We start from the raw sequence: 27823 nt of genomic DNA on the forward strand, positions 1-27823 counted from the left end.
TTGGAACTGGAACGTTCTCATATTTCATTGGCCAAAGTAAGTCACATGGCCAAGCCAACAGTAGGGTATCCACAGAGAGGCACTACAAGTCACATGGCAACAGGCAGGACTGTTAATACTCTTGTAAGAGGAGAATAAATGATTGAGGATTATAATACAACCTATGAGACCTTAGGATGGTATAACTTTTTTTCTTAGTAAAAAAAATTTTTTTCTGCCCTGGGGCAGGCATGTAGCATCTTAGTTCCCCGACCAGGGATTGAACCCTCACCTTGTGTTGGAAGCACAAGAGTCTTAACCACTAGACCACCAGGGAAGTCTCCTTAGTAAAATTTGTTATACTTGATTTTTTCTTAATAAAAATAGCAGCCCCACCCTTTTCTTTTCTTGCTTTTTTTTTTTTTTTTTTTTTTGGTTTTCACTGCATTAGTTAGGATCACAGTGGCTTATACGAGAGAATTTATCTCTCTCAAGTATCTGTCCAAGTAAGATAAGTGGTATAGGGCTGATATGGCAGCTTCATGATAGTGTCAGAGACTTAATCCCTTTTCTCTATTGCTCTTTTATTCTCAACCATGTTTGCCATCTCTCAGTCTGGGTAGCTGCTCCATGTTTCACCACCAAATCTGCCTTCTGGACAGCTGGAAGAAGGACCGTGAGGTAGAACGCGTTCTCCTTCCCTGTAGGTGCACAACCTGGGAACTGGGCACATTATTTCCTTTCACATTTCATTGAGGGGAACTGGGATTGCAAGAGAGGATGAGAAATATAGCTTTAGGTAGATGTCCAACATGTTCAAATAAGATTTAGGGGTATTATTACTAAAGAAAGAAGAGAGTAAAGGATATTAGGGAACAATTAGCCATCTCTCTTTAATTCAGTTAATTTAACTCATACGAAACCTATGAAGAATAGGTGTTGTTAGCACTTTACAGATAAGGATGCAGGCTTTGCAAAGAGGTGAAATAAGTTGTTCAAGATCATACACCTAAGAAGTAGTGGAATGGGCTTTGAATTTAGGCCTGATACCAAAATGTGAGTGTTTTTTTTTTTTACAAAACTATATTGGCATTCCAACATCTCTTATTTTCAAGCACCTAACATTTTTTTCAGAGTAGTAATAAATAGCTATTGACTCTTTAGAAGGAATTCTTCTTACATTTATGAATATTTTACTTTATGACAACTGATAGGTGTTTATGATCTAGCCAATGAATAAATAATTGCTTTAAATTATAATAGTGTTAGAATTTTTAAAAGTCAGATTTTGATTTTGATAACTTTAGTTTAAAAGTTTTCCTTTAGAAATTAATTTAGTTACTAAAAATTTATATGTAACTTTGCATACTGATGTCAGTATTTTTACATTTTTCCCCAAACTGAAAATAGCTTTATTGTTTATTCTAATTATAAAAGTAGGAAGTGCTTATTATAAAAAAAGTTTTCAGAGAACACAGAGTAGTATAAAGAAGAATGTAAAAATCATTTATAATTCCATTATACAGAGATAATTACTGTTATCATTTTAGCTATGCCTCTCAAAATTTTTCTCTGTGCATTCATTATGTGTGTTGTGAACGTGTGATGTTTTTTAATCTAAAATGATCATATTTCAGTTAGAAAAAAAAAAAGCCAATTTTACCAAGATACACCAAACACACTCTCTTTGATCATCTTACTTGAAGAGTAAGTTGGCAATTTGGATGGCTTTTTCCATTCTCACTTAGCTGTATCGTATTAGTATAGTTAATTAGCACAGGCTGTACTTACTTAGTCACTTAGTGAGCTAATGCCTTCTCAAATGTATTTATGTAGTAACCAGTGAGTCTATAATGTGATGATTAATAAGGTACAGTTTGGAGTTCAGAATTTTTTTCTGGGTACTAAAAATTCAACTGAATTGTCTTTAAATAACTCTTTGTTATTGATGGAATGTATTTCATTTGCTTTCTCTAGCAAAGTATTTATACCCTTTTCTGGGAGTAGGGTGAATATGTAAGTTTTTATTCAAACTGGGACATGTTTGAGAATGAAAGGGACATTACAAATATTTAAAGTTTTATATGTTTTTTGACTTTTTTTTTTTTGGCCATCAAAATGGTTTTATTACATTGGTAGATCAATAAAATAGTTCTGTTTTCAAAAATAAAATTTTATAAAATATTTGTTCTATAGTACAACAAAATAAAGTCTTTACGTTGATTATGAGAATATTTAAAAACAAAAGCAGAATAGTTATTCTGGGTACTAGTCATATTTTTTGTCAGCTTCTTAGACATATCTGTCTATAATATTGTGTCAGTAATACTTTTCTGAACAATGTCATTTTCCAATGTAGTTTAACTAGTTTTAATTTTTTTCATAAAATTATCTGCAGCATTTTTCAAAGTTACATTTTATGGTGTGTAGTTGTTAACCCTTACAGTTGACTCGTCTCTGTAACCATTGCTATATATATATATATTTTGGCCATGCTGCTTGGCTTGTGGGATCTTAGTTTCCCGACCAGGGACTGAACCCGGGCCTACGGCAGTGAAAGCACCAAGTCCTAACCACTGGACCACCAGGAAATTCCCAGCAGTGCTATCTTTAATTGCTAACATACTCTATATGTTGTGAACTACTTGGCTACCTCAGGAACAATTTTGCTAAATGGAGAATATTGTTAATTCTAATTTTTTTCTTATTGAAAACTGTAAATTTATCAGCCCCAGTATTTTCACAGGCATTGTCTTTTTGCCTCTATTAAAGGTACTCTTTGACAAATTTTTAATAAGACAAATCTTGTCATATAATTTGTCCCTATTTATGATTATTTGACATGTTCCACTAAATTTAGTTGCTGTGAAATCATAGGGTCTCTGTAATTTCATGTCATTCCAGTACAGAATATACATTTATCCAGTTAAAAATAGGAAGACTTTTGATGGAACTTCTAGAATTCATTACAAAGTATAATGATAGAATTTCAAAATTAAATCTTGTATTCTGTTTGAACTCTCATCATTTAATTTGTTTAGTACTTCCCTTGCTTTTGAGGGATATGTTTCAATGTCTTGGCAAACTTTCTTTCTAATAATTGATATTTTCTAAAAGCTTCAATAGCTGAAGGTTTTTGTTTTGGATTTTTATTCATTAACTTTAATCTTTGATTAAAAATTTCACACTGATTTTGAACAATATGCAACCAGTCATTAGAGGACTTGTTTTCAAAAAGATTCAATACTGAGACACTTAAGTTGGATCTATAAAGTCAGTCTTTCAAAGATTCCAGCCTTTAAAATCTGATGACAGGTTGCAAGTAGGGAACACATATTGCCATGTTTAAGTATTTTTTTTGTTTTCAATATCATTTTTATACTTAAAATTTAAACCAGGGATATGTGAAAACATTTCTAAATTTTGGCGTTTGCAGCTAACTCATTAACAGTGATGCCACTATAGCTCTATGGTAAATAGAAGTAGCCTTAAAATTTTTATGCAAATTGTCTGTCTATCCATTTTCTAGAGAAATGAAAATTTAGTACTTAATTTTGTATTAAACATATAATTTCTTCCCTTTAGCTCATTGTTCCTGAAAGGGTTTACTGGATTAAAAAAAGAAAAAAAGATTGTCAAACAAAATAAATAAACAGTTGTAGAATTATACCATGAAATAAATGACAAAACCACCTCGAGTTTTTAGACTGTTGACTCCTCACACATACTTCATTTGTGCCTAACCTGTAATTTCTCACTTACTTGGCCGGCTAGTGGCCTGATGGATCTTGCAGGTCATTGCACATGTCACTGTACTGACTGGCACATCAGTCAGTAGCACCAGGAGCCAGCAGAAGCACCAGTGTAAAATATTTCTCGCACAGTCTTGAACGGATGTAAGGAGTTACCTGTCCATGGTTGCTTGTGTCTGAGGATACTTTTCACTGAGTCTTTTGCATGGTGTCCTTGAAAAGGTTTTAGTTATGTTTTATCTGTAAAGAGTCAGGAAAAAAGTGGAATTATCGTTAGTCCTCTTTACAATTTCATCACTTGTTCAGTGGTTAGAGCACTTAGACACTACTAGCTTGGCCAGAAGTTAGATGTACATAGTAGAGGTGTACTGAATTCATCCTGGTTTATTTTAGTATAGTGATTAATAAAAAATAGTTCATTTAAGAAAGTGAGAAATCTGAGACAAGTGGTAAACTGGATGGGATGCTGAGACAACAGATTGTACTGTCCTGAGCAAACCAGGGCATATGGGAAACAGCATGGTAATGTGAAAGAGGATGGAGCTTAGAGTGAGACAGTCCTGCATTTAAGTCCAGTCTCCGCCATTTAAAAGCTTGGACCTCTCTAAGACTAGGTGTATTAGGGTTCTCCAGAAAAACAGAACCAGCAGGACAGACACACACACACACTGATTTATTACTTTTAAGGAATTGGCTCATGTGATTGTGGAGGCTGGCAAGTCCTAAATCCGCAGGGCAGGCTGGAGACCTAGGGAAGAGTTGATGTTGCAGCTGAGTCTGAAGGCGTTCTGGAGGCAGAGTTCCTTCTTTCTTTGGGGGGTCTCAGTCATTTCTCTCTTAGGGCTTTCAACTGGCTGGATGAGGCCTACCCACATTATAGAGGATAATCTGCTTTACTCAAAGTTTATGGCTTTAAATGTTAACCACATCTTAAAAAAATACCTTTATAGTAACATGCAGACTGGTGTTTGACCAAACAACTGGGTAGTCAATGGCTCTTGAATCTGTCCCCTTTTCCATCCTTGTTTTCTTTACTTTTAGCACGGCAGTTGAACAAGTTGTCTTCTATAACACTTTATAATCTTATCTGTAATCCTTATCACCATTCAGAACTCCTTACTATTCTCTTCAAACAGAGCTGAGATTTCTGTTGATTGCATGCATTTTTGCATGCTGTTACCTTTGTATAGAATCACTCTCTCCCCTTCTCCCTTACACCTCAAATTTCTGTACTGATGTCAACCCTATGAAGCCTTCCTGGACTTCCTTCCTGGTTCCAGAACACTCTTCACATTCATGTACAGGCGAACCTGAGCCTTCAAACATCGATACTCCTAAGCTGCCTTTCAGATGAGATAATATATCTGTTCATCAGCTGACCAAGGAACCCTTTGAACTGTGGTATGAATTGAATAGCACTCCCTTCCTGCAAGCATTTCAGAACTGATACCGATATCATCTTTTTGTTCATTAGTTTGTGTATTCATTTGATTATTTTACTCAAGTGGTTTTTGAATTGTATTCATAGGTACCTTGGGCACTTGGGTAGAGGATGAATGCTTAAGGCTTTGGGTTTTTCAGTTCGTCTTTAGCCAAATCATTTCACCCCTAATTTGTTATATGTTGGGTTTCTGAGTAAAATTTTACATGAGGAAAAGAGTTCTGATGTCAAAAATAATTTTAAAATTCTTGTTTTATTTCTTGTCTGCCTGATTATTGGTAATCCATGTTGGCTGCCTTTATTCAATTTCCCTTCCTGCCCCCAGAAAGAAACAATGCCAAACTTTTTGAAATCAAGGATATTTTAATCATATTTATCTTTATTTCATATATCTGTTGAATGAATGCAAATATATTAATAGAAGTCATTGAATAGCATTTAATTTCTAATTATTTATTTATTTTAGTTATCAAGTGGGAATCCTCTATATGAAAAATACTATAGACAGGTAAGATGTTTGTTTCTTTGTCTTCTTAGATTGAACATAAAATATACTTTCAACTCCTGATTGTATATATGCAGATTACCATCCAGCTGAATAAATTTGACATTTCTTGTTTTCATTTTCTTGTGCTTTAATCTCCTGCTTTGATTAATGCTTTTAACAAGCTCCCAGAAAAATGAAGGAAAGATAATTAAGCCCAAACACTTAATTGTCTTAAATATCTATCTTAAAAATCCATGTGGCATTAGATATATTCATCCAGATATAAACATCCAAATTAATTTATAAGCTAAATAGAAATGACTTTTATGTTGTTTTTAAGACTTATTAAAGTTTAATTTTCATGAAGTTAAAACCATGACTCTGATACAAATATATAAAATGAACGTGTGTCAAAGATTTTTTTCAACTCATTAATTATTGGGAGAACCAGTGAGATGTAAAAATGGGAATATGAGTTACAGAGATTTATATTCTCTATCAGAGAAAATTAATTTCATTGGTATGGATAGGAATCATTTGCATTGCTATCAGGTTTATATAATTTAACCTCTACCCCTACAGAGTGTAAAGTAGCCGAATTGATAGAAAGTCAAAGGTGCAAACCATAGATCAGATTATCTAATCTCCTGAAAGTGTAGACAGTCTTATTTGCCCATTTCCAAATATCAGATCATTTTTCTTGATAATCTCCTCACCTTGTGATCATAATTACAGAAAAGGCTGGTCTCCTTATACAAATAAACTGGGTAATCTACATATTGCAGCAAGTGTGAATGAACCACTATAGGTCTCCTTGTGTGACTTGCAAATCTAAAGCCATACACTTACTATTTAACAACTTCTAAGGCCAGCTGATTAATTTCTGCTTGAAATTTCTAAAGAATCTCAGATTGTTCTTTTTAAAGCCTCTGTTATTTATTCTTCTGTTTTAAGGCTAGGATACAAACTTTAGAAATTCTCTTCTTCATATTTCACATGCAGTATAAATTTGAGTGCATTTACCTCATCTTGAGGTTTCCCATGTCTGCTAAGTTTTCTAGCCTGCTGAGGGACCTTGCTTTACTGCTTGAGTGACTGGGATCTTACAAACCATATTGCAGGCCAGTCTTCTTGTGGGGCCTTTGTAGACATTGGTTGTACATAAAGGCAATCCCTGATCCTTAATAGCGGCTTGTTCTATCTGAATAAAAGAGAATCATTCTCAAATATGGCCTTGTTTTTGTACAATTGGTTTACTCAACTATAACCTGATAAAAAGGAGAATAAATTGTTATTTAACTTATTTGATAACTATATGGCCATACAAAGTAAGGACATTCAGTTAAAGGATTTGTTTTTGATTTCTGAAGGGTCAGTGAGAATCAAATACCATTGAAAACTATTTCATTCAGTTTACAAAAGCAGAGCCTACTAAATTGAGGGATGGATATAGAGTAAGAAAGGGCTTTTCCACATATCCATTAGAAAATAGAATAGTAAAAATACCAACAATATTCCACGTAAATAATCATAATTGAATTTTCCTTAACACTTCATTCAGCCCTGTGTACTTAATTCTTGTTTCCCTGCCTCTTGGGTCAGGAGTCTGCTTTCAAGAGATATATCTACTTCCAGAATGCAGTCCTGGAATTTTGACTTGGTCTACCAGTACAGTCTGAAAGTTGTCTAAGTGATGTCAGCCCGGAAGTCTTTATCCAAAAGTCTACATTTTGAAGTGTTAATAGTTCAGAGTATGTGGTATCGTACTTTCCATGAGGCTCTGAGACTGTCTTTCTTTGTTAACAACACAGATTGTGGCCTTTAGCTTATGGCAGAGCCTTTAGGCAGGCATCAGAGTACAACAGAAACTGCCTGTAGATGACAAAGACTAAATGGCTGTGTTTAATTATTATAATAACCAAAAGAATGGAAGATAGTAAAATTATTTATTGGATTACACTACATAAATATGTCATAAGAGCTTAATCTGGGTTTCCCTTGCTCCTCAGTGCCTCTGTTTCTAGGCTATGGGGGGGTAGTTGTTCCTTTTTTATCCCACCCTGGTCAAGGGGTAGGCAAAGAAAAGGAGTTGTGGAGAATTCTAGAGGCAGAGTTCCCAACCCTTTCTGTACCTCCTTGTTACCCCAAATTTGGATTGAGCAGTTCTTTCCTTTTTGCTGAGTGCCTGATTTATCCCATGTTCTAGCACTTGAAAGAAAGTATTTCTCTTTTGCTTCTTTGCTGGGATTGGTCTGTCTGGAATGCTTTGTATATGTTTTAGCAAACAATCTTTTAACTAAAGTGGAAAAACAGCTAGCTCACAAATATCCTCGTATCTTGTTACTATTCCCATGACTTTTAAAAATTTACTTTTCATTTTTACAAATAGAACTTTAGGAAATCTCTGCGGAAGTGAGAGTCGTTATTTTTTTTGAACTGTTTTTTTTGTTCTTGGTGACCTCATTCTGTCTTAAAGGAAAGTCCCCATCAGTTAAAATGATGTGTTTCCCTTAATGTGCTTTAGGAACTTAGCAGTTTTTAAATTTCTTTAAGTTTATAATGCAGTCACTGCTGGTTTTAAAACTGATATTGCTTTGATTTTTAAAAAAAGTGTTGCAGTTTCTTAAGAGTAAGTATAAAAGCAGAAGTTAATTATTTAAAGATATTTGAAAAAAAACAGATAACTGTGCAGCTATTCCCATTTATCAGAAGACCTCTCCAGGAACTATTGCCCTTTTCCTCTTTTGCCATTTAAGTTTATTGGAATTTAAATGGCAGCTATAGAAGACTTGGAATCAGAAGACATGTATTAATGTTATGACTCCACTAATCTGTTCTACTTCCTCTGAGCTTCAGGGTTTTTGTGTGTGTGTGTTCTTGTTTGTTTTTGTTTTTTAATTTGGCTGCACTCTGTAGCTTGTGGGATCTATGTTCCCTGACCAGGGATTGAACCCGGGCCCCGGCAGTGAAAGTACTGAGTCCTAGCCACTGGACTGCCAGAGAATTCCCTGAACTTCAGTTTTATCATGTGTGTAATGGGCATGATAAAAAAACACTTTGTAGATTGACAGTGCTGTCTAGATGGTACTCTTCTCATATGGGTCTCCAATATTCCATGGCCTTTGTTAGTCAAAGGATTCCTGTTCCCTTTTTGAAAAAGTCAGTTCCCAAATTACAGGGAGAAAGGCAGGTAAATAATCATAATTTTGTCTTTATGTTTGTTGTCAGCTTATGGTTTGTATCTTTTCAGGTTGATACAGGCAATACTGGAAGGGTATTGGCTTCTGATGCTGCTGTATTCCTGAAAAAATCAGGACTTCCAGACCTGATACTTGGAAAGGTAGTATTTGTTCATTGTAACTAGATATAATGAATATTTATTAGTGTAGATAAATTGGGTGCAAATTCAGAAAGATAACCATTACAAAACTTAGAAGTTAGAACTATCATGGAGGCAGTTACAGTAATGCAGTGGAGGGAATTTCTGGTGTTGTGATTTACCCTCTTGAAAAGTAAGGTGTTTTTCAGATTTTTAGAAAACAAATTACTTTTTAGTAGGATGAAATGATGAAGTAATAGTACATTTGAGTGATGTGGGGAGAAACAGTGCAGACTGGGAACCTTGCCACCCACTCAGAATTGGCTCTTTCCCTACTTCCTTTATTAGAACTGTCTCTGTGTTTAATATGTGGTAAATAGAGTAGGGAATGAGAGGCTTAGGAAGGAGCACAAAGAGGTGGAAAAGTCCCTCTCTTGGCTTGATCTCCTTACAAATCCTTATATATGATATTGATATGTATTCAAACCCTGAACAATAATCATTATTAATAATTTAATTATTCAAAAATAAACATTATCTATTTCAGCTTACCCAGAAAGAATATCATCTTAATAAGGATCTAAAATCAAGGTAGCATGTTCTAGTAGAAAGAGTATTGGACTTGGAGTTAGAACCTGGGTTAATAAAAAAGTCATTGGACTGGAAGTTAGAATATGGTCTTCAGTTCTTTCCCTGATGCCTTGGATGTTCTTGAGTAAGTCACTTAACCTCACTGGACCTTAGTATCTTTGTGTAGGGTTGCACTAAGTGATCTTTAAGGTTTCTTTCCACTTTTAATTCTGTGATTCTTAAATCTGACTACCAAAGAGCATGAGGTTGTAAATTGCAGGGATTTAATTTATCTTTAAGGTGATTTTTGTTAAAATATAGATTGATACTTTTTTTTTTCTAAATTTCAGATCTGGGATTTAGCTGACACAGATGGCAAAGGTATCCTGAACAAACAAGTAAGATTCAGAGATTGACATGAAAAATTTTTGAGTAATTCAGAATAAAAAATAGCCAGCAATTTTTTGTATTTTTAAACTAAAAATTGGTTTTTACCAAAATGAGGGTTTTGCAAGGGCAAGTGTTAGAACAGTGAAAATATTTCCAATCAATAGGCATTAAAATACCTAATTCCCAAAGATTAGTGTTAGTTTGGTGACATTTAGTTCTCCTGGAGTGTTGTAGTCTGTTTGGGCTGCTGTGATGAAATATCACAAACTGTTTGGCTTGTAAACAGCATAAATTTATTGCTCACAGTTCTGGAGGCTGGAAGTCTGAGATAGGGTGCCAGCATGGTTCTAGTGAGAGCTTTCTTCTAGGTTGCAGACTTCTTCTTTATTCTTACATGGCAGAATGTGCTAGCGATTTCTCTGAATGCTTTTTTGTAAGGCACTTATCCCATTCATGAGGGCTCCATCCTGATGGTTTATGCACTTTCCAGAGGCTCTACCTCCTAATGGCTCTACTATTATTTTTGGGATTTTGAATTTCAATATATGAATTTGGGGGGACACATTCAAACAATAACATGGGATTTATTTTTCTTAGTTATTCAGGGAGACTTTGCTCTTTGTATCTTATTAATTAAGTTTCTTATGTGTACAGGGTTATAAATAAAAGTGGATTTTATTTTATTACTTTTCTTTAAATTTATTTATTTATTTTTGGCTGTGTTAGGTCTTCGTTGCTGTGTGCGGACTTTCTCTAGTTGTGGCAAGCAGGGGCTACTCTTCATTGCGGTGCACAGGCGTCTCATTGCATTGGCTTCTCTTGTGGAGCACAGGCTCTAGGCACACAGTCTTCAGTAGTTGTGGCACGCAGGCTCAGTAGTTGTGGCTCGCGGGCTCTAGAGTGCAGGCTCGGTAGTTGTGGTGCACGGGCTCAGTTGCTCCGTGGCATATGGGTCTTCCTGGACCAGGGCTTGAACCCGTGTCCCTTGCATTGCATTGGCAGGCAGATTCTTAACCACTGCGCTACCAGGGAAGTCCAAAAGTGGATTTTATTATTCATGTGTTAAGATGGTATTGTGTATTTGAAGGGAAGCTCTTGGCTAATCAAACCTGAGTACAGTGTATTCTGGTCTAGGTCTTATCTCTGACATATAAACCAAAAAATGGTTTACAAGCCTGAAGTAAACCTTAGACCAGAAATATGTGAAAGTGGTTGTGGGCATTGGACACCATCAGAGAACTTTAAAGTTCTGCTTGTTGGGGATGGATTTCAGAGTTCTATAGGATTAAATTCAAAGCTTGCTACATGCTAATACATTGGCTGAGCACTACTACTCAAAGCTAATTTTCCCTATGGGGATAGCTGAAGCTAACTCAGAAAAGGGATGGGAAAAATTAGATGAGGGGGTCAGAATACCCAGTCTCTTATTTAAGATTCCAAGGTTAGATTGTGGTCCCCATTGGACCCCTGGGCAGAAGGGCCAGTTTGGTACATTGGAGACATTGGAAAACTAAATTCGCATGGGCATCCAGGGTGCTCTGTACTCAGTCAGCAAATATTTGTTGAGTACCTGTTTTTAGCCAGGTTTTGGCAATACAGAGGTGAACGTGACAGGATGTGGTCCTTATCTTCATGAACTTACAGTAAAATAAATTCTTCACTGCTGTTCCTAGACTTTGGATGTTTAGTTTGAGTTCTTTGTTATATCCAGGTGGCTGGATTTATGGATTTGCAGTTATAAACTTTGATGTTTGTATTGGAGGAATAGATTTTTTAATTAACATATGAAATTAAGAAAATAAACCAATACTTACTGAGTTTCTATGTGCCAAAAATGATAGTGCTTTCTTCCTATAGTGTGGTTTTAATTTTGTTCCTTATAATACATTGCAAGGTAGATATTAGCCCCCCTTTTAAAGAGTTTTTTTAAACTTGCCCAAGGCCTCACAACCAGTAGCAGAACTAGAATTCAGTGCAATACTATTTCACTTCAGAGCCCATCCATACTATGGGAGTGGACCTGATTACCTAAGAGTAATTGACTCTCATTAGAATGAGAAGAGAAAAAGGGTTATTTAGAGTTCAGCATTTAAAGGATGGTAGGAGAGATTGATTTCAGCAAAAGATACTTGAAAGGTCAGAGGAGAACTAGGAGAGCTTTATGAAACTATGCTGGTAGAGGAGAGCATCAGGGAGGATCATACAGTCCAGGCTGCCAAAAGAACAAGTAGGGGGTGTTTCCCTGGTGGCGCAGTGGTTAAGAATCTGCCTGCCAATGCAGGGAACATGGGTTCGAGCCCTGGTCCAGGAAGAGCCCGCATGCTGTGGAGCAACTAAGCCCGTGTGCCACAACTACGGAGCCTGCACTCTAGAGCCTGGGAGCCAAAACTACTGAGCCCATGTGACACAACTACTGAGCCCACGCGCCACAACTACTGAAGCCTGTGCGCCTATAGCCCGTGCTCTGCAGCAAGAGAAGACACTACAATGAGAAGCCCGTGCACCGCAATGAAGAGTAGCCCCTGCCGCCGCAACTAGAGAAAGCCCGCGCATAGCAATGAAGACCCAGTGCAGCCAAAAATAAATAAATTTTAAAAAAAAATTAAAAAGTAAAAGAACAAGTAGGATGAAGCTTTTTTTAAAAAAATTTATTTTAGAGTCCTGTATTTGGTAGCTAGGAGTTTATTTGTGACGTAGGCAGTTGTTTCTCTAGCTAATGGTAGGAGTTAAAATCAGATTGCATAGAAGCTTGTGTGGTGAATGAAAAGAGAAGGGGTGATCTTGAAATAGCATTTTTTCAAGAAATTTATTAATGAAGGCAAGGTATTGTATAAACAGACAACGTGTAAGTTTCTAGGAATAGGTTAAGTATTGAGTGAGAAGGTTGTAGGTGAGAACAGATGTGAGAAAAGCAGTAAAGGGTTGATTGCATCAGCAACTGTATTGGAGTATTGACAAGTCGCAAGTAATCATAACTGGAGTAAAGGGTTTTGTTATGCTTATTCTCAGACCTGATTTTAACTCAGAACAGCTGAAACCAAGTTGCTTCAGTGTCATTCCACTAATTAAATTTTGGACCGAGGCTTCAAATGCCAAAAACCCAAGGACCTTTGGGAGAGATTTACAAATATTTTGAAGTCAAGCAGTTATATAATTGTTTTAGATGTTGCATAGTTATTCTTTGTAGCTTTTCTGGAATAACAGTGACTGAGTTACTTGAATGATTGGTCTAGTGTTAAAATGTATAATCTTAAATCCAGAGATGCCTTTTGATAACGTTTTATTTATTTTCTTCTAGGTGCTATTTTCTTCTAGACGTTTTTTCAAGATTCTTTTTCTCACTTAAATTATAAAAATCATTTAACGTCTTTAAATATTCTTTGAAACATGATTATTAATTTTGGTATATTTCCAAATATATATATTTATCAGTATATCAGTTTATTTATTTTCCCATTTATATTGATATTTTTTGCTATTTATAATATTAGGAATATCTTTGTACATAGATCTCTTCTTGATTTTAGAGCAATTTTTTTTTTTTTTTTTTGCTGTACGCGGGCCTCTCACTTTTGTCGCCTCTCCCGTTGCGGAGCACAGGCTCCGGACACGCAGGCTCAGCGGCCATGGCTCACGGGCCTAGCCGCTCCGCGGCATGTGAGATCTTCCCGGACCGGGGCACGAACCCGTGTCCCCTGCATCGGCAGGCGAACTCTCAACCACTGCGCCACCAGGGAAGCCCTAGAGCAAGTTTTTCAAGCAAATGTGCTGTTATATTCGCTGCAACATAAAAATCTTGGAGTAGTTGTGAATTGTTTTATATTTTCAGATTAAAGGTATGTGTGTAGATAGATGGATGGATGGATGAATGGATAGATAGATAATGCTCTTAACATTCATACTTTTCTTTCTCAGGAATTCTTTGTTGCTTTGCGTCTTGTGGCATGTGCCCAGAATGGATTGGAGGTTTCACTGAGTAGTTTGAACCTGGCTGTTCCTCCGCCAAGATTTGTAAGAAATGCTTTTAAATTTAAATTGTATTTTTAAAAATGATACCACATGATTTGAAAATTAAAATTTACTATATTAAAAAATTTTTCCCTCAACCCCTATCACTCAGCTACCCGATTTTCTTTCTTATGGCCACTGCTGTTATTAGTTTCTTGTGTATCTTCCAGTTATTTTATGTGTATATAAAGACATATAAATACCTATATCCTCAGTTTACATTAATTGTAGCATACTATACACACGATTCTATGCCTTTTTAAATAACTTGATATGTTTCGGAGATCTTTACATAAAAGCTTCCTCATTCTTTTTTACAGCTGGATAGTATTTCCGTGCTTCTTTTTACCTTAATTTATTTAACTTCCTATTGGTAGGCTTTTAGCTTGCTTCCAGTCTTTTATTATTTAAAACATGCTGCAATGAATAATAACCTTGAATCTGTGTCACTTTGCATGTGCAGAAATATATGTGTAACTTCTCAGAAGTGGAATTGCTGTTTCAAAAGTTTGTGCATTGTAATTTTCACATATAATATCTACTTGTCTTCCATAGTGGTTGTATTAGTTCACAGTCCCACCAAACAATTGGTTGAGTGTACTTCTGCTAACATACTGTTGTCAAACTTTTGGTCCTTGTCAATTTGATAGGTGACAAATGGAATATAAGTGTAGTTTTAATTCGTCCTTTTGGTTTTATGGAGTGAAGTTGAGTAGTTTTTCTCATACTTATGAGTCATTTACATTGCCTTTATGTGAAATGTCTGTTTGTAACCTTTGTCCATTTTTCTTTGGTTGTTTGTCTTTTCTTATTGAATTCTAGAGGCTTTTTATATATTAGGGAAACAGTTCTTTGTCTATATGAGTTGCAAATATTTTCTCCCAGTTTGCCATTTGTCTTTTGACTTTGTGGTCTTTGTGGTGATTTTTTTTTCCGTAAAGAAGTCATTGTTTTTAATGTAAATGAATTATTAGGATTTAAGTTTTTTAATGGTTTCTTTGTTCACATTTACATTAGTCCTGATGTAAGGTATGCGTATGGATTCAAATTTATGTTTCTTCAAGATGGCTACCTTTTAGACTTAATACAGCTTACTGAATAATCAATCTTTTCCATACCGATTTGAAATGCCGCCTCAATCATGTGCTGAATTCTCATATGTATTTTGGTTTTTTTCTGCATTTTTTCTGTTCATACCCATTGATCTGTTTATCCATATGCTGATCTCACGTTGTTTCAATTATCATATTTGGTAATTTATATCTGATAGGGCTAGTCCTTCCCACCCTACTGCTTTTTTTCAGAAGTTTCACGGCTCCTCTTGCTTGTTTTTAAATTCAGTATTTTAGTATTTTGTCTGAGTATTATGAATTTAACTTCAGTTTTGAGAATTTCTGTACTTTGAAGTTTAGTTGTGGAGTCAGAGGGTTAATTTAGGGATTTGTTGCCTAACTATACTATTATAATAAATTTTCAAACATATTCATCTGTCTCTACAAGCAAATAAACATAATAACTTGGACATGGTGTTGATAGGTTCATGTACTTCTAACTTAGAAATCTTAAATTGAGTTCTTGTTCCAGTCAGCTTTCCTTAAATAGTGTAGGGAAAAAGTGATCAGTTAACAGGGCCATAAATATTTTTGTTACATTCAGATATCTTTATCTTGATTTCAGTTGTAATAGGATTTCTTCTATAAGACTTACATGTTTTAGTTAGTGCTCCACAGTCATTTAGTCATTTAGTTAGCTCCACTAACTCAGCTTCCTCAGTTTTTGTTTCATTTGTACTCAGATGAAGGTCTAATAGAGTTAATGTAAAATAGTGTCCTTTGTGCATTGAGATCCAACATTTTGTCTGAGTATTTTTAAATCCAAAGATTATTTTCTCCTCATTGTTTATTGATGTGAGGATTTCAGCCCTTCATGTGCTATATTTTCCTTTTTAGCATGATACCAGTAGTCCTTTGCTAATCAGCAGAACTTCTGCAGCTGAGCTCCCATGGGCTGTAAAAGTAAGTAAACTTTGTAACTGTTCTCTCTTTTACTTCACTTTACTTCCTACCTACATAGTCCTTTCCCCCTACTTCCAAAATATATTGCAGTCTGCATTAGACTTTCATTTTTTACTGTGGAGGAAATACTGGTACTAGAAATTGCTTGAGGGATGTTGCAGCTCTGTCAGTCATTTTATGACAGTTAGTATTGGCTTAATCTCATTTCTGTTATAGTGTAAACTAAAAATGATGATCTCATAATCTTGTATTAACTAAAATATTTGATGAATAGGTAGTTTACCCCACTGGTACTATTTCTTGTTTGAAAAGTTCTACTTAATTAATTCTCTTTATGGCTCTAAAACACTTCTTTATGAAATCTTTGTCTAAAATGGGTATTTTGCATTACAGTTATTTGGAGGCACCAAGATGGTTATAGCTATCTTATCAAATTTTAAAAATCATAATTTTAAAATAGAATATAGCAGATCAAATAACCTGTAATAGATGTGTACAGTTTTGTCAGAAAACCATTTTGGTTTGTATGGCTGTGTCTGCTTGTATGCTATTAACTTTAAAAAGTGTAAGGATCTGGCCTTGACTTGGAAAATCATGAACAATAGTTTTTTATGTTATACAAATAACTTTCTGGGATTTTAGAAAATACCTTGTTATTGATAGAAGGAAATCTTGCTTTGGGAAAAATGGGGGAAACTTGATGTCTATTTCTGTGGCAATGATTTCCTTTTTTTTTTTTTTTTAATTTGTTTGAGTTTGAAATGCAACTAAATACCATGTTTAGAAAGTCATAGAATGTCACTAACTAGCTGTGTGTTCTTATAAAAGTTACTGTTTTGCTTTGGATCTGTTTGAGCGAGAGGGTTGGACTAGATGCTCTTCTCAAAGCCCTCTGATCACTAAAGTCTTTTGATTTTAACCTAACAGTAGAAAGGCAAAGATAGTATTCCAGCTACAAAAGGGATGGAGGGGATTCTAGACTTTTGAGTGGAGTAACTTTTAAATTATTATTTACTATAATATATTTTGATGAAAGTGAAAAATGTTTTTTAAATGATAATTTTAAAAATGTTGTCTATTCTTTGAGGACTCAATTTTTTAAAATGCAGTTAAATTCCTTTCACCATTATTTAACTTTGATCTTCTTTGTATTATAGTCTGAAGATAAGGCCAAATATGATGCAATTTTTGATAGTTTAAGCCCAGTGAACGGATTTCTGTCTGGTGACAAAGTGAAACCAGTGTTGCTCAACTCTAAGTTACCTGTGGATATTCTTGGAAGAGTAAGATACTAAATTCTAAACGTAACTTTTATGTATTTTAATTTTGTATCTACCAGGAACACTTAAAAACACATAGATCTTACTTTGAAGTTGTATTATAGAATTTTTTGTGTTTTAACTTAATATATAAAATTATTGCCAATTTCTTTCTTTCTTTGGTTATTCCCTCTAACATATGAGTGTTTGAAATTAGCTATATATAATCCTTTTATGTAGGTCCTTTTTTCTTTGAGCTGTATGCTCTGACCTCCGAATTCCTTGATTTAATTTCCAGAGACCATCAGTATTCTGCATCTGCCATTTACTCTGTGGCTGTATCATACAGCCTGGTTAAAGCAATAGTTTCATCTCTGAAATCATAAATTCTACTCTCTGAAGAGAACTTCTTGTCTTTCTAGATTTCTTTCCTAGATACTTGCAAGACTAATTCTTTGACCTCATCAAGACCTTTATTTCTTTATTTTTATTAATTAAAAAATATATTTATTTATTTTCGGGTGCGTTGGGTCTTCGCTGCTGCTTGCGAGCTTTCTCTAGTTGTGATGAATGGGATCTACTCTTCGTTGCAGTGCACAGGCTTCTCATTGCGGTAGCTTCTCTTGTTGTGGAGCACGGGCTCTAGGCATGCGGGCTTCAGTAGTTGCAGCACATGGGCTCAGTAGTTGTGGCTCAAGGGCTCTAGAGCGCAGGCTCAGTAGTTGTGGCGCACAGGCTTAGTTGCTCTGTGGCATGTGGGATCTTCCAGGACCAGGGCTGAAACCCGTGTCCCCTGCATTGGCAGGCAGATTCTTAACCACTGTGCCACCAGGAAGCCCGACCTCATCAAGACCTTTAAATCAGACTCTTTTATTTTCCCCATCTTTTGAATTTACTTTTTCCTCATCCGTCCTGGATTTTTTTGGTCCACTGTTTCATGTCAGTATCCTTAGCTTCCTTTGCTGTGTTTTCTAACTTTTCTTCTGCCTGGTGAAAATCCAACCTTGCATGAAGCTAATTATCTGCCTTCTCTCTGGTTGCATTCAGACTACTGAGAAAGTCTAGTAAGATTGGTATCATCATAATTTCATGATCTTCAGCTGGGTTTTCCATACTGCAGCCACTCTTGTGCTGTTTCCATCATGATTTCTCAATACCCTTCTTTATATTTCAAACCTTATCTACTCTCATTAAACCTCTAGTCCTTTCTTGAATTCCTTGCTTAGTCAGACTACATGGGGTCAAATCCTGGTTACACCATTTCTTAACTGTATGACCTTGGGCAAATCATTAGAAAACCATGTCTCAGTTTTCTAATCTTTAAAATTAGCCTGGTTCCCAGTTTGTAGGGTTATACAAATTAAATGTGATAATGTATATAAAGTACCTAGCACAGTGCTTGGTACATACTCTTTGAACGCTAGCTGCCATGATCCTGATGATAACGACTTGCCACCACAACACCAGTACTACTGGATCAGTGTTGTATAGTTTAGGTACTCAATAAATATTAATTTAAAAGCTGTTTTCTAATATTGTTTTTCATTAATTATTTTTCTGTTGTGTGATCTGAGTGAGATTTCTAAACTATAAATATAATCTTGTTATTTTTTACTTAAAAGTTACCCTCTTAGGTAGCTTCCCATTGCATTTAGGAAAAAGTCTAAACTCCAAGGCATTCAGTGACCAGGCACTTGCTTATTTCACTCCTGTCTCTTACCAGTATGCCTTCTCTTCCTGTCCCAAGTAAAATTTTGTTGAATATCTTTAATACCTTCATTTCAAGGATTTAACATAGTTTATAGCTGGTCTAAAGCTATGGATTCTACTCTAGAGTTAAACCAAATATACCAGGGCCTTTTAGATTTTATATTTATTTTGTATGCCCTGGACATTAGTTGGCTAATGATTAATAATACAGTGTTCATTGGACACTTATTTCAGATGATTAGAAATTCTGTATTATAGGGAAAACAATAATGGACTTGGTTGGAAGTCTTCACATTGAAAACTGATTCTGTTACTTAATAATAGTTGTATGATCCTAGATAATTCATGCAGTCTCAGGTCTAAAACAGGTTTTATGGTACCACATGGAGTTGTTGCATGAATTAACTGAGATGTTGTTTTTGAAAAAGCATTATAGTTGTTTAAAGTACTGTGTTACATAATTGTTTTCTTACTTGAGAGGAACAAAATATTTTCTTTAAAAATTTGCAAAGGAATTTCTGTTTAAAAATACTTGGTATTAAGAATTATTATTTCTTTTTACAGTAATGTTAGTATAGCATATAATAGTGATTTAATAAAATGGTCAGCATAATTGAAATTTCTCAGAGAAATAGATGTTATAATGTTTAGGCAAAACTTTTTCCTCCATTTAGGTATTGGATGTATACAGTTAGCACGTGAAATGAAAGAATGTTAATCTTTCCTGATTCTTTTCTTTTTAAGGTTTGGGAGTTGAGTGATATTGACCATGATGGAATGCTTGACAGAGATGAGTTTGCAGTTGTAAGTAACATAATGCTTTTGAAATCTTAAACATCTTAATGGTTTTCTCAAGTGAAAATTTCCCCTTTTTATCTTTAGAGGTAAACTACATTTCTCTTAAAATTGGTTGTATGACTGTATTTACCTAGAATTTATAGGTATTCAATAAATATTATTAAACAAATGGATAATGAATGTTTTTGCCATCTTCATTTTATTTGACTTTAAGGTACATAAGAATACATGTTTTGGATAATGTACTCTAAAGATGCTGAGTATAATCTTTTGAATCTCAACGTGACCAGGCATCTCAGTACCTACTTCTGCTGTGGAATGACTCACTTCAAATATATCCCTGAATTTTCACATTTATTTGATTAAAGGAAAAGATGAATAACATAATAGTTTCACGTCATTTATGAAGGCAGAGAAAGTTTTGACATCTTGTCTGAAGACATGTTATCCTTAGTAACTGGTTAGTTAATTCCGCATAGAGTTGTTTTCATGGCTTCCTTAAAGGTTAGATAAAACTCTGCTGTGGGGGCTTTCCTGGTGGCGCAGTGGTTGAGAGTCCGCCTGCGGATGCAGGGGACATGGGTTCGTGCCCCGGTCCGGGAAGATCCCACATGCCGCAGAGCGGCTGGGCCCGTGAGCCATGGCTGCTGAGCCTGCACGTCCAGAGCGTGTGCTGTGCAACGGGAGAGACCATAACAGTGAGAGGCCTGCATACAGCAAAAAAAAAAAAATCAAAAAAAAAAACAAACAAAAAAACTCTGCTGTGAACTCATGAACTGTAAATCTCTAATCCCCCCTTGAATCTCTTATTTGGAAATTAATCTTTTCAAATTTTCTCTATTTTGCTAAGAACTTGTCCATTTCTTTGACTTTCAGATTTGCCACAGATTTGCACTATTCTTTAATGTCTTCTGGGTTTATGGTTGGGTTCCTTTCTGTTTCCAAATCTTATGTATTTTTGTTTCTTCTCATTCTTTGTTTAATTGGATTTTTTCTGGCCTATTGATCTTTTAAAAGAGCCATCTTTTGGATTTATTTATCTTTTCTATTATGTTTTGACTTTCTGTTTCATTCTTTTCCACTTTTATCTTAATTCCTTCTTTCCAGTTTGTTTTGATTTACTTTTTAAAAAATTTCTGAAGAAAAGTACTAAGCCCCTTTGTTTTTTATCATCTTTAATATGGAAAACATTTAAAGGACGTATTTTCCTCTAAATACAGATTTAGCTGGATTCCATAGATATTGGGACAAAGTGTTCTCCTTTTCACTCCTTTTTAGATAATTTTTAAATTTTCCTTGGTCATCTGTTTAGGAATATGCTTTTTAATTTCAAAGTAGTTAAGTTTGTTTGGTTTTTGTTACCTTTGTATATACTTTCAGCTTGATTAGATTTTGGCTGGTGAATGTGGTCTTTAAAATTTTGTTAAGGTTTTCTTTGTTGCCAAGGTTGCAACCTGTTTGTACATGTGTTTCCTGGATATGTCAACATTTCTGTTCAGAAGATATTAGACTTCTGTAAATCCATTATACTGATTTTATTGACTACACTTCAGTTTCTCTTTGTCCTTAGTTTTCTTCTTTTTGCCCTTTCATAAATTTTATTCTGTTTATATCCTAGGAGCAAAACAAAATAGGCAGAACACATCACATTTGAAAAAATATATACAGAAACAGAAATTGTTTTCCTTATAAAGACAGAAATTAAAAATTTCAAAGGAGCATTTGTATAAGCATAGTTAAGCCAGGTAGACAATAGCATTATCTTCATTTGGTAAAACAGTAGTATTTCCTGAGGTAAGTGAGTAAACACAGTTTACCTTATGCCCTGAAGCCTTCTCCTAGGCAACTTTTTTTTCTTTTGTAATGAAAGTAAATTTTCATTAAAAGAATAATTTAAGAATAAACACACATTTGTAGGAAATTACTACTTAAAAAATTAATGAACATCCATATACCTTCTCCTAGATTTACTAATTTTAACCATTTTGCCACGTTTGATTTCCTTCTGTGTGCATTCCTCAGACATTTTTTCCAACTTTATCCTGCTTAGTGCCTTTAATTTTGAATTCCAGCTTGTGTTATATTAATACTGCTTCTGCTCTCTTTTTATTTGGATTACTTGATATTTCTAATGCTTAAAATGTATCTCTTAAAAATGTCACTGCCGATTTTAATTTTTTACCTAATTTGACAGTTTTTGTCTTTTAAGATAATGAGCTGTGTATTGATTTTATTCCCCCTACCAGATCCTATTTACTTTACATTATTATTTTCTCTTTTTTCCTCTTCCTTATTGTTGCTAGTTATCAAGTTGTGATTCATTCATTTCCCCCCTCTAATCAATTTGGAAATTTCTGTTATAATGTCTGTTCCATTAATGGTTAATACACCCTTCCTTGTACTTACCATACTTATTGCTCCAGTATTTGAAAAAAAGATTGTTAGCCCTCATTCAAGTAAAATAAGACCTTTAGATTATTTTCACTTCTTTCTCCTTCGCCTCCCAACCTCAGAAGATTTTAGAACATTTTTTGTAACTAAAATTCTAGATTTTACTCAGTTAATTTAATTCTTTTGGTTCTAGGATTTCCTTTTTCAATTTTAATTTAATTTCCTTTTGTCAGTATTAATAGTCTCACTAGCATTCTTCTGGTAGAATTTGCCTGATAAATCTTTTTCCATCTTTTTACTTTCGTGACTGAGGCAATATAGTCCATACTATTTTAAAAAATATTAATTACTACAACAGAGCCAATGTACCTGAGTCTGCAAGTCACTGATCTTTATTTAGCATCAGTATTTTTAAAAACTGAATTTTAAGGGTTCCTTTGCAAATTGAAGTAATTTTTTAAATGCTTTTGCAACAGTAGAATAACTAAACTCTATAAACATTTTAAATTATGTTCCTAAATAAGTAAAGATAATGTACTTATTCATATGATCAGTTCTTTTGGATTATGACAATTTATACTTGCCAATTTTTGGTTTGTTGAAGTATAACGTAGTATTTTTTCCTTACTTGTTATGTATTATTTTACTAATTAATCAAAACTATTGAACATGAAAGTATTTATGCTTAAGATTTAACTCTAAAATTCTTACCTGTTTAAAAAATATTTATTTATTTATTTGGCTTGTGGGGTCTTAGTTTCAGCATGCGGGATCTTCATTGTGGCATGCGGAGTCTCTCATCGTGGTGTTTGGGCTCTTTGTTCCAGTACGTGGACTTCTCTCTAGTTGTGGCACGTGGACTCAGCAGTTGCACTCATGGGCTCTCTAGTTGTGGCACACGGGCTCTCTAGTTGCGGCACGCAGGTGCCAGAGCGCGCAGGCTCAGTAGTTGTGGCATGTGGGCTCTCTAGTTGTGGCACATGAGCTCTAGAGTGCATGGGCTTAGTTGTTGTGGCATGTGAGCTTAGTTGTCCCATGGCATGTGGGATCTTAGTGGGATTGAACCTGCGTCCCCTGCATCAGCAGGTGGATTCTTAACTATTGGACCACCAGGGAAGTCCTCTTAACCCATTTTCTTTTAATATTTATTTATTTATTTGGCTGCACTGGGTCTTAGTTGCGGCACATGGGATCTTCATTGCTGCATGCGTGGTCTTTGTTGCGACATGTGGGATCTTTAGTTGTGGCACGTGGGCTCTTAGTTGTGGCATGTGGGATCTTTTTAGTTGTGACATGTGGGATCTTTAGTTGTGGCATGTGAACTCTTCGTTGTGGCATGTGAACTCTTCATTGTGGCATGTGGGATCTAGTTTCCTGACCAGGAATTGGGTCCCCTGCATTATGAACATGGAGTCTTAAGCACTGGACCACCAGGGAAGTCCCCCCATTTTCTTTTAGATAAAACGGTGCTTTATGTTTGTTTTAAAGACCCAGCATCTGCTCTGTGTTTATTATATTTTATTTTTAAAAAAATTTTTATTGAGGGATTTCCCTGGTGGTCCAGTGGCTAAGACTCCATGCTCCCAATGCAGGGGGCCTGGGTTCGATCCCTGGTCAGGGAACTAGATCCCACATGCCACAACTAAGAGTTCGCATGCTGCAACTAAAGATCCCACATGCCACAACTAAAGATCCCGCATGCCGCAACGGAGATCCCACACTGGCAACGAAGATCCCATCGGCCACAGCTAAGACCCGGCGCAGCCAAATAAATAAATAAATAATAAAAAAATTTTTTATTGAAATCTAGTTGATTTACAATGTTGTGTTAGTTTCAGGTGTACAGCAATGTGATTCAGTTATACATATATATATAAATATATATATTCTTTTTCAACATTCTCTTCCATTATAGGTTATTACAAGATATTGAACATAGTTCCCTATGCTATACAGTGGGTCCTTGTTGGTTATTTATTTTATATATAGTACTACGTATATTTTAATCCTAATTAAAACTCCTAATTTATACCCCCACCTTTGGTAACCATAAGTTTATTTTCTATGTCTGTGAGTCTTCTCTGTTTTGTAAATATGTTCATTTGTATCATTTTTTTAGATTCCAGATATAAGTGATATCATATGGTATTTGTCTTTGTCTAACTTACTTCACTTAGTATGATAATCTCTAGGTCCATCTGTGTCACTGAAAATGGAATTATTCCATTCTTTTTTTATGGCTGAATAATATTCCATTGTATATGTACACCACATCTTCCTTATCCATTCATCTGTCAATAGACACTTAGGTTGCTTCCATGTCTTGGCTATTTTAAATAGTGCTGCAGTGAACATTGGGGTGCACTCATCTTTTCAAATTATGTTTTTCTCCAGATATGTGCTCAGTAGTGGGATTGTATGATCATATGGTAGCTCTATTTTTAGTTTTTAAGGAACCTCCATACTGTTCTCTGTAATGGCTGTACCAGTTTACATTTCCACAAACAGTGTAGGAGGGTTCTTTTTTCTCCACACCCTCTCCAGCATTTTTTATTTGTAGACTTTTTGTTGTTGGCCAATACGCCCAGTGTAAAGTGATACCTCATTGTAGTTTTCATTTGCATTTCTCTAATAATTAGCGATGTTGAGCATCTTTAAATGTGCCTTTTGGCCATTTGTATGTCTTCTTTGGAGAAATGTCTATTTATGTCTTCTACTTTTCTGACTGGGTTGTTTTTTCTTTGATATTGAGCTATAGGAACTGTTTGTATATTTTAGAGATTAATCCCTTGTTGGTCACATTGTTTGCAAATATTTTCTCCTATTCCATAGGTTGTCTTTTTTGTTTCTGGTTTCCTTTGCTATGCAAAAGCTTTTAAGTTTCATTAGGTCCCATTTGTTTATTTTTGTTTTTATTTCCATTACTCCAGAAGATGGATCCAACAAGATACTGCTGCAATTTGTGTCAGAGTGTTCTGCCTATGTTTTCCCCTAGGAGTTTTATGGCTTCAGGTCTTACATTTAGTTCTTTAATCCATTTTGAGTTTATCTTTGTTATGGTATGGTGTTAGAGAATGTTCTGATTTTTTTAAAAATTTATTTAATTAATTTATTTATGTCTGTGTCGGGTCTTCATTGCAGCACGTGGGCTTCTCTCTAGTTGTGGTGTGTGGGCTTCTCTCTAGTTGCAGCATGTGGGCTTTTTTCTAGTTGTGGTGTGTGGGTTTTCTCTCTCTAGTGGCGTGTGGGCTCCAGAGTGCGTGTGCTCCGTAGTTGGCGGCATGCAGGCTCTCTTGTTGAGGCACATGAGCTCAGTAGTTGTGGTGCGTGAGCTTAGTTGCCCTGCGGCATGTGGGATCTTAGTCCCCAACCAAGAATCGAACCTGTGTCCCCTGCCTTGGAAGGTGGATTCTTTACCACTGGACCACCAGGGAAGTCCTGAGAATGTTTTAATTTCATTCTTTTATTTGTAGATGTCCAGTTTTCCCAGCAACACTTATTGAAGAGACTGTCTTTTCTCCATTGCGTATTCTTGCCTCCTTTGTTGTAGATAAGCTGACCGTATGTGTATGGGTTTATTTCTGGGCTTTCTACCCTGTTCCATTGATCTATATTTCTGATTTTGTGCCAGTACCATACCGTTTTGATTGCTGTAGCTTTGTTGTATAGTCTAAACTCGGAGCCTGGTTCCTCCAGCTCCGTTTTTCTTTCTCAAGATTGCTTTGGCTATTCGGGGTCTTTTGTATTTCCATATAAATTAAAAAAATTTTTTGTTCTAGTTCTGTAAAAAATGCCTTTGGTGATTTGATAGGGATTGCATTGAATCTGTAGATTGCCTTGGGTAGTATAGTCATTTTAACAATATTGATTCTTCCAATCCAAGAACATGGTATATCTTTCCCTTTATTTGTGTCATCTTTGATTTCTTTCATCAGATACTTACAGTTTTTGGATTACAGGTTTTTTGCCTCCTTAAGTAGGTTTATTCCTGTTATTTTTTTCTTTCTGATGCAATAGTAAATGGAATTGTTTACTTAATTTCTCTTTCTAACCTTTCTTTGTTAGTGTACAGAAATGCAATGGATTCCTGTGTATTGATTTTGTATCCTGCGCCTTTACTGAATTCATTGATGAGCTGTAGTAGTTTTCTGGTAGTGTCTTTAGGATTTTTCTATGATAAATGTATGATATGTATGATATCATGTCATCTGCAAACAGTGACAGTTTTACTACTTCTTTTCCAGTATGAATTCCTTTTATTTCTTTTTCTTTTCTTATTGCTGTGGCTAGGACTTCCAAAACTGTGTTGAATAACAGTGGTGAGAGTGGACATCCTTGTCTTTTTCCTGATCTTAGAGGAAATGCTTTCAACTTTTCACCATTGAGTGTGATGTTGCCTGTGAATTTGTCATATATGGCCTTTATTATGTTGAGGTAGGTCCCTGCTCTGCCCACTTTCTGGAGAGTTTTTATCATAAATGGATGTTGAATTTTGTCAAAAGCTATTTTGGCATCTATTAAGCTGATCATATGGTTTTTAGTCTTCCGTTTGTTAATGTGGTGTATCACACTGATTGATTTGTGTATACTGAAAAATCCTTGCATCCCTGGGATAAATCCCACTTCATCATGGTATATGATCCTTTTAATGTATTGTTGGATTTGGTTTAATAGTATTTTGTTGAGGATTTTTGTGTTCATCAGTGATATTGTTCTGTAATTTTCTTTTATTATTTATTTATTTATTATTTTGGCTGCTCCAGGTCTTAGTTGCAGAATGTGGGATTTTCATTGCAGCATGCAGGCTTCTTAGTTGTGGCATGTGGACTCTTAGTTGCAGCATGCATGCGGGATCTAGTTCCCCGACCAGGGATCAAACCTGGGCCCCCTGCATTGGGAGCACGGAGTCTTACCCACTGGACCACAAGGCAAGTCCTGTAATTTTCTTTTTTTGTGGTATCTTCGTCTGGTTTAGGCATCAGGGTGATGGTGGTCTCATAGAATGAGATTGGAAGTGTTCCTTCCTCTGCAATTTTTTCGAATAGTTTCAGAAGGGTAGGTCTTAACTCTTCTTTGAATTTTTGATAGAATTCACCTATGAAGCTATCTGGTCTTGGACTTTGTTGGGAGTTTTTCAATCACAGATTCAATTTCAGTGCTTGTATTTGGTCTGTTCATATTTTCTACTTCTTCCTGGTTCAGTCTTCGGAGATTGTACCTTTCTAAGAATTTGTCCATTTCTTCTAGGTTGTCCATTTTATTGGCATATATTTGCTTGTAGTAGTCTTTTATGGTCCTTTGTATTTCTGTGTTGCCTGTTGTAATTTGTCTTGTTTCATTTTTAATTTTATTGATTTGTGCCCTGTTCCTTTTTTTCTTGATGAGTCTGGCTAAAGTTTTATCAATTTTGTTTATGTTTTCAAAGAACTAGGTTTTAGTTCTGTTGATCTTTTTTTTTTTTCTTTTGGTCTCTATTTCTGCTCTGATCTTTATGATTTCTTTCCTTATACTAACTTTGGGTTTTGTTTGTTCTGATTTCTCTAGTTGCTTTAGCTGTAAGGTTAGGTGTTTATTTGAGATTTTTCTTGTTTCCTGAGGTAAGCTTGTATTGCTGTAGACTTCTCTCATAGAACTGCCTTTGCTGCATCTGTTAGGTTTTAGCTCGTCATGTTTTCATTTTCATTTGTCTCTAGATATTTTTTTA

The 27823-nt window shown here is 35.2% G+C and overlaps 1 protein-coding gene across 1 annotated transcript in view; it reads left to right on the forward strand.

Moving 5' to 3' along the window:
• Positions 1–27823, forward strand: part of EPS15 (epidermal growth factor receptor pathway substrate 15) — a 159388-nt gene that overhangs the window by 28643 nt on the left and 102922 nt on the right. Inside the window, exons 2-8 of the mRNA XM_022575663.2 lie at positions 5639–5680; positions 8910–8999; positions 9899–9946; positions 13854–13949; positions 15896–15961; positions 17119–17244; positions 19675–19734. Of these exons, the coding sequence (XP_022431371.1) occupies positions 5639–5680; positions 8910–8999; positions 9899–9946; positions 13854–13949; positions 15896–15961; positions 17119–17244; positions 19675–19734 (528 nt within the window). The remainder of the gene's footprint in view (positions 1–5638; positions 5681–8909; positions 9000–9898; positions 9947–13853; positions 13950–15895; positions 15962–17118; positions 17245–19674; positions 19735–27823) is intronic.

This window comes from Delphinapterus leucas, chromosome 1, assembly GCF_059928025.1.
Source record: "Delphinapterus leucas isolate spDelLeu-1000000601 "Yukka" chromosome 1, BTC_Dleu_Yukka2, whole genome shotgun sequence".
In the NCBI taxonomy this organism is placed as follows: domain Eukaryota; kingdom Metazoa; phylum Chordata; class Mammalia; order Artiodactyla; family Monodontidae; genus Delphinapterus; species Delphinapterus leucas.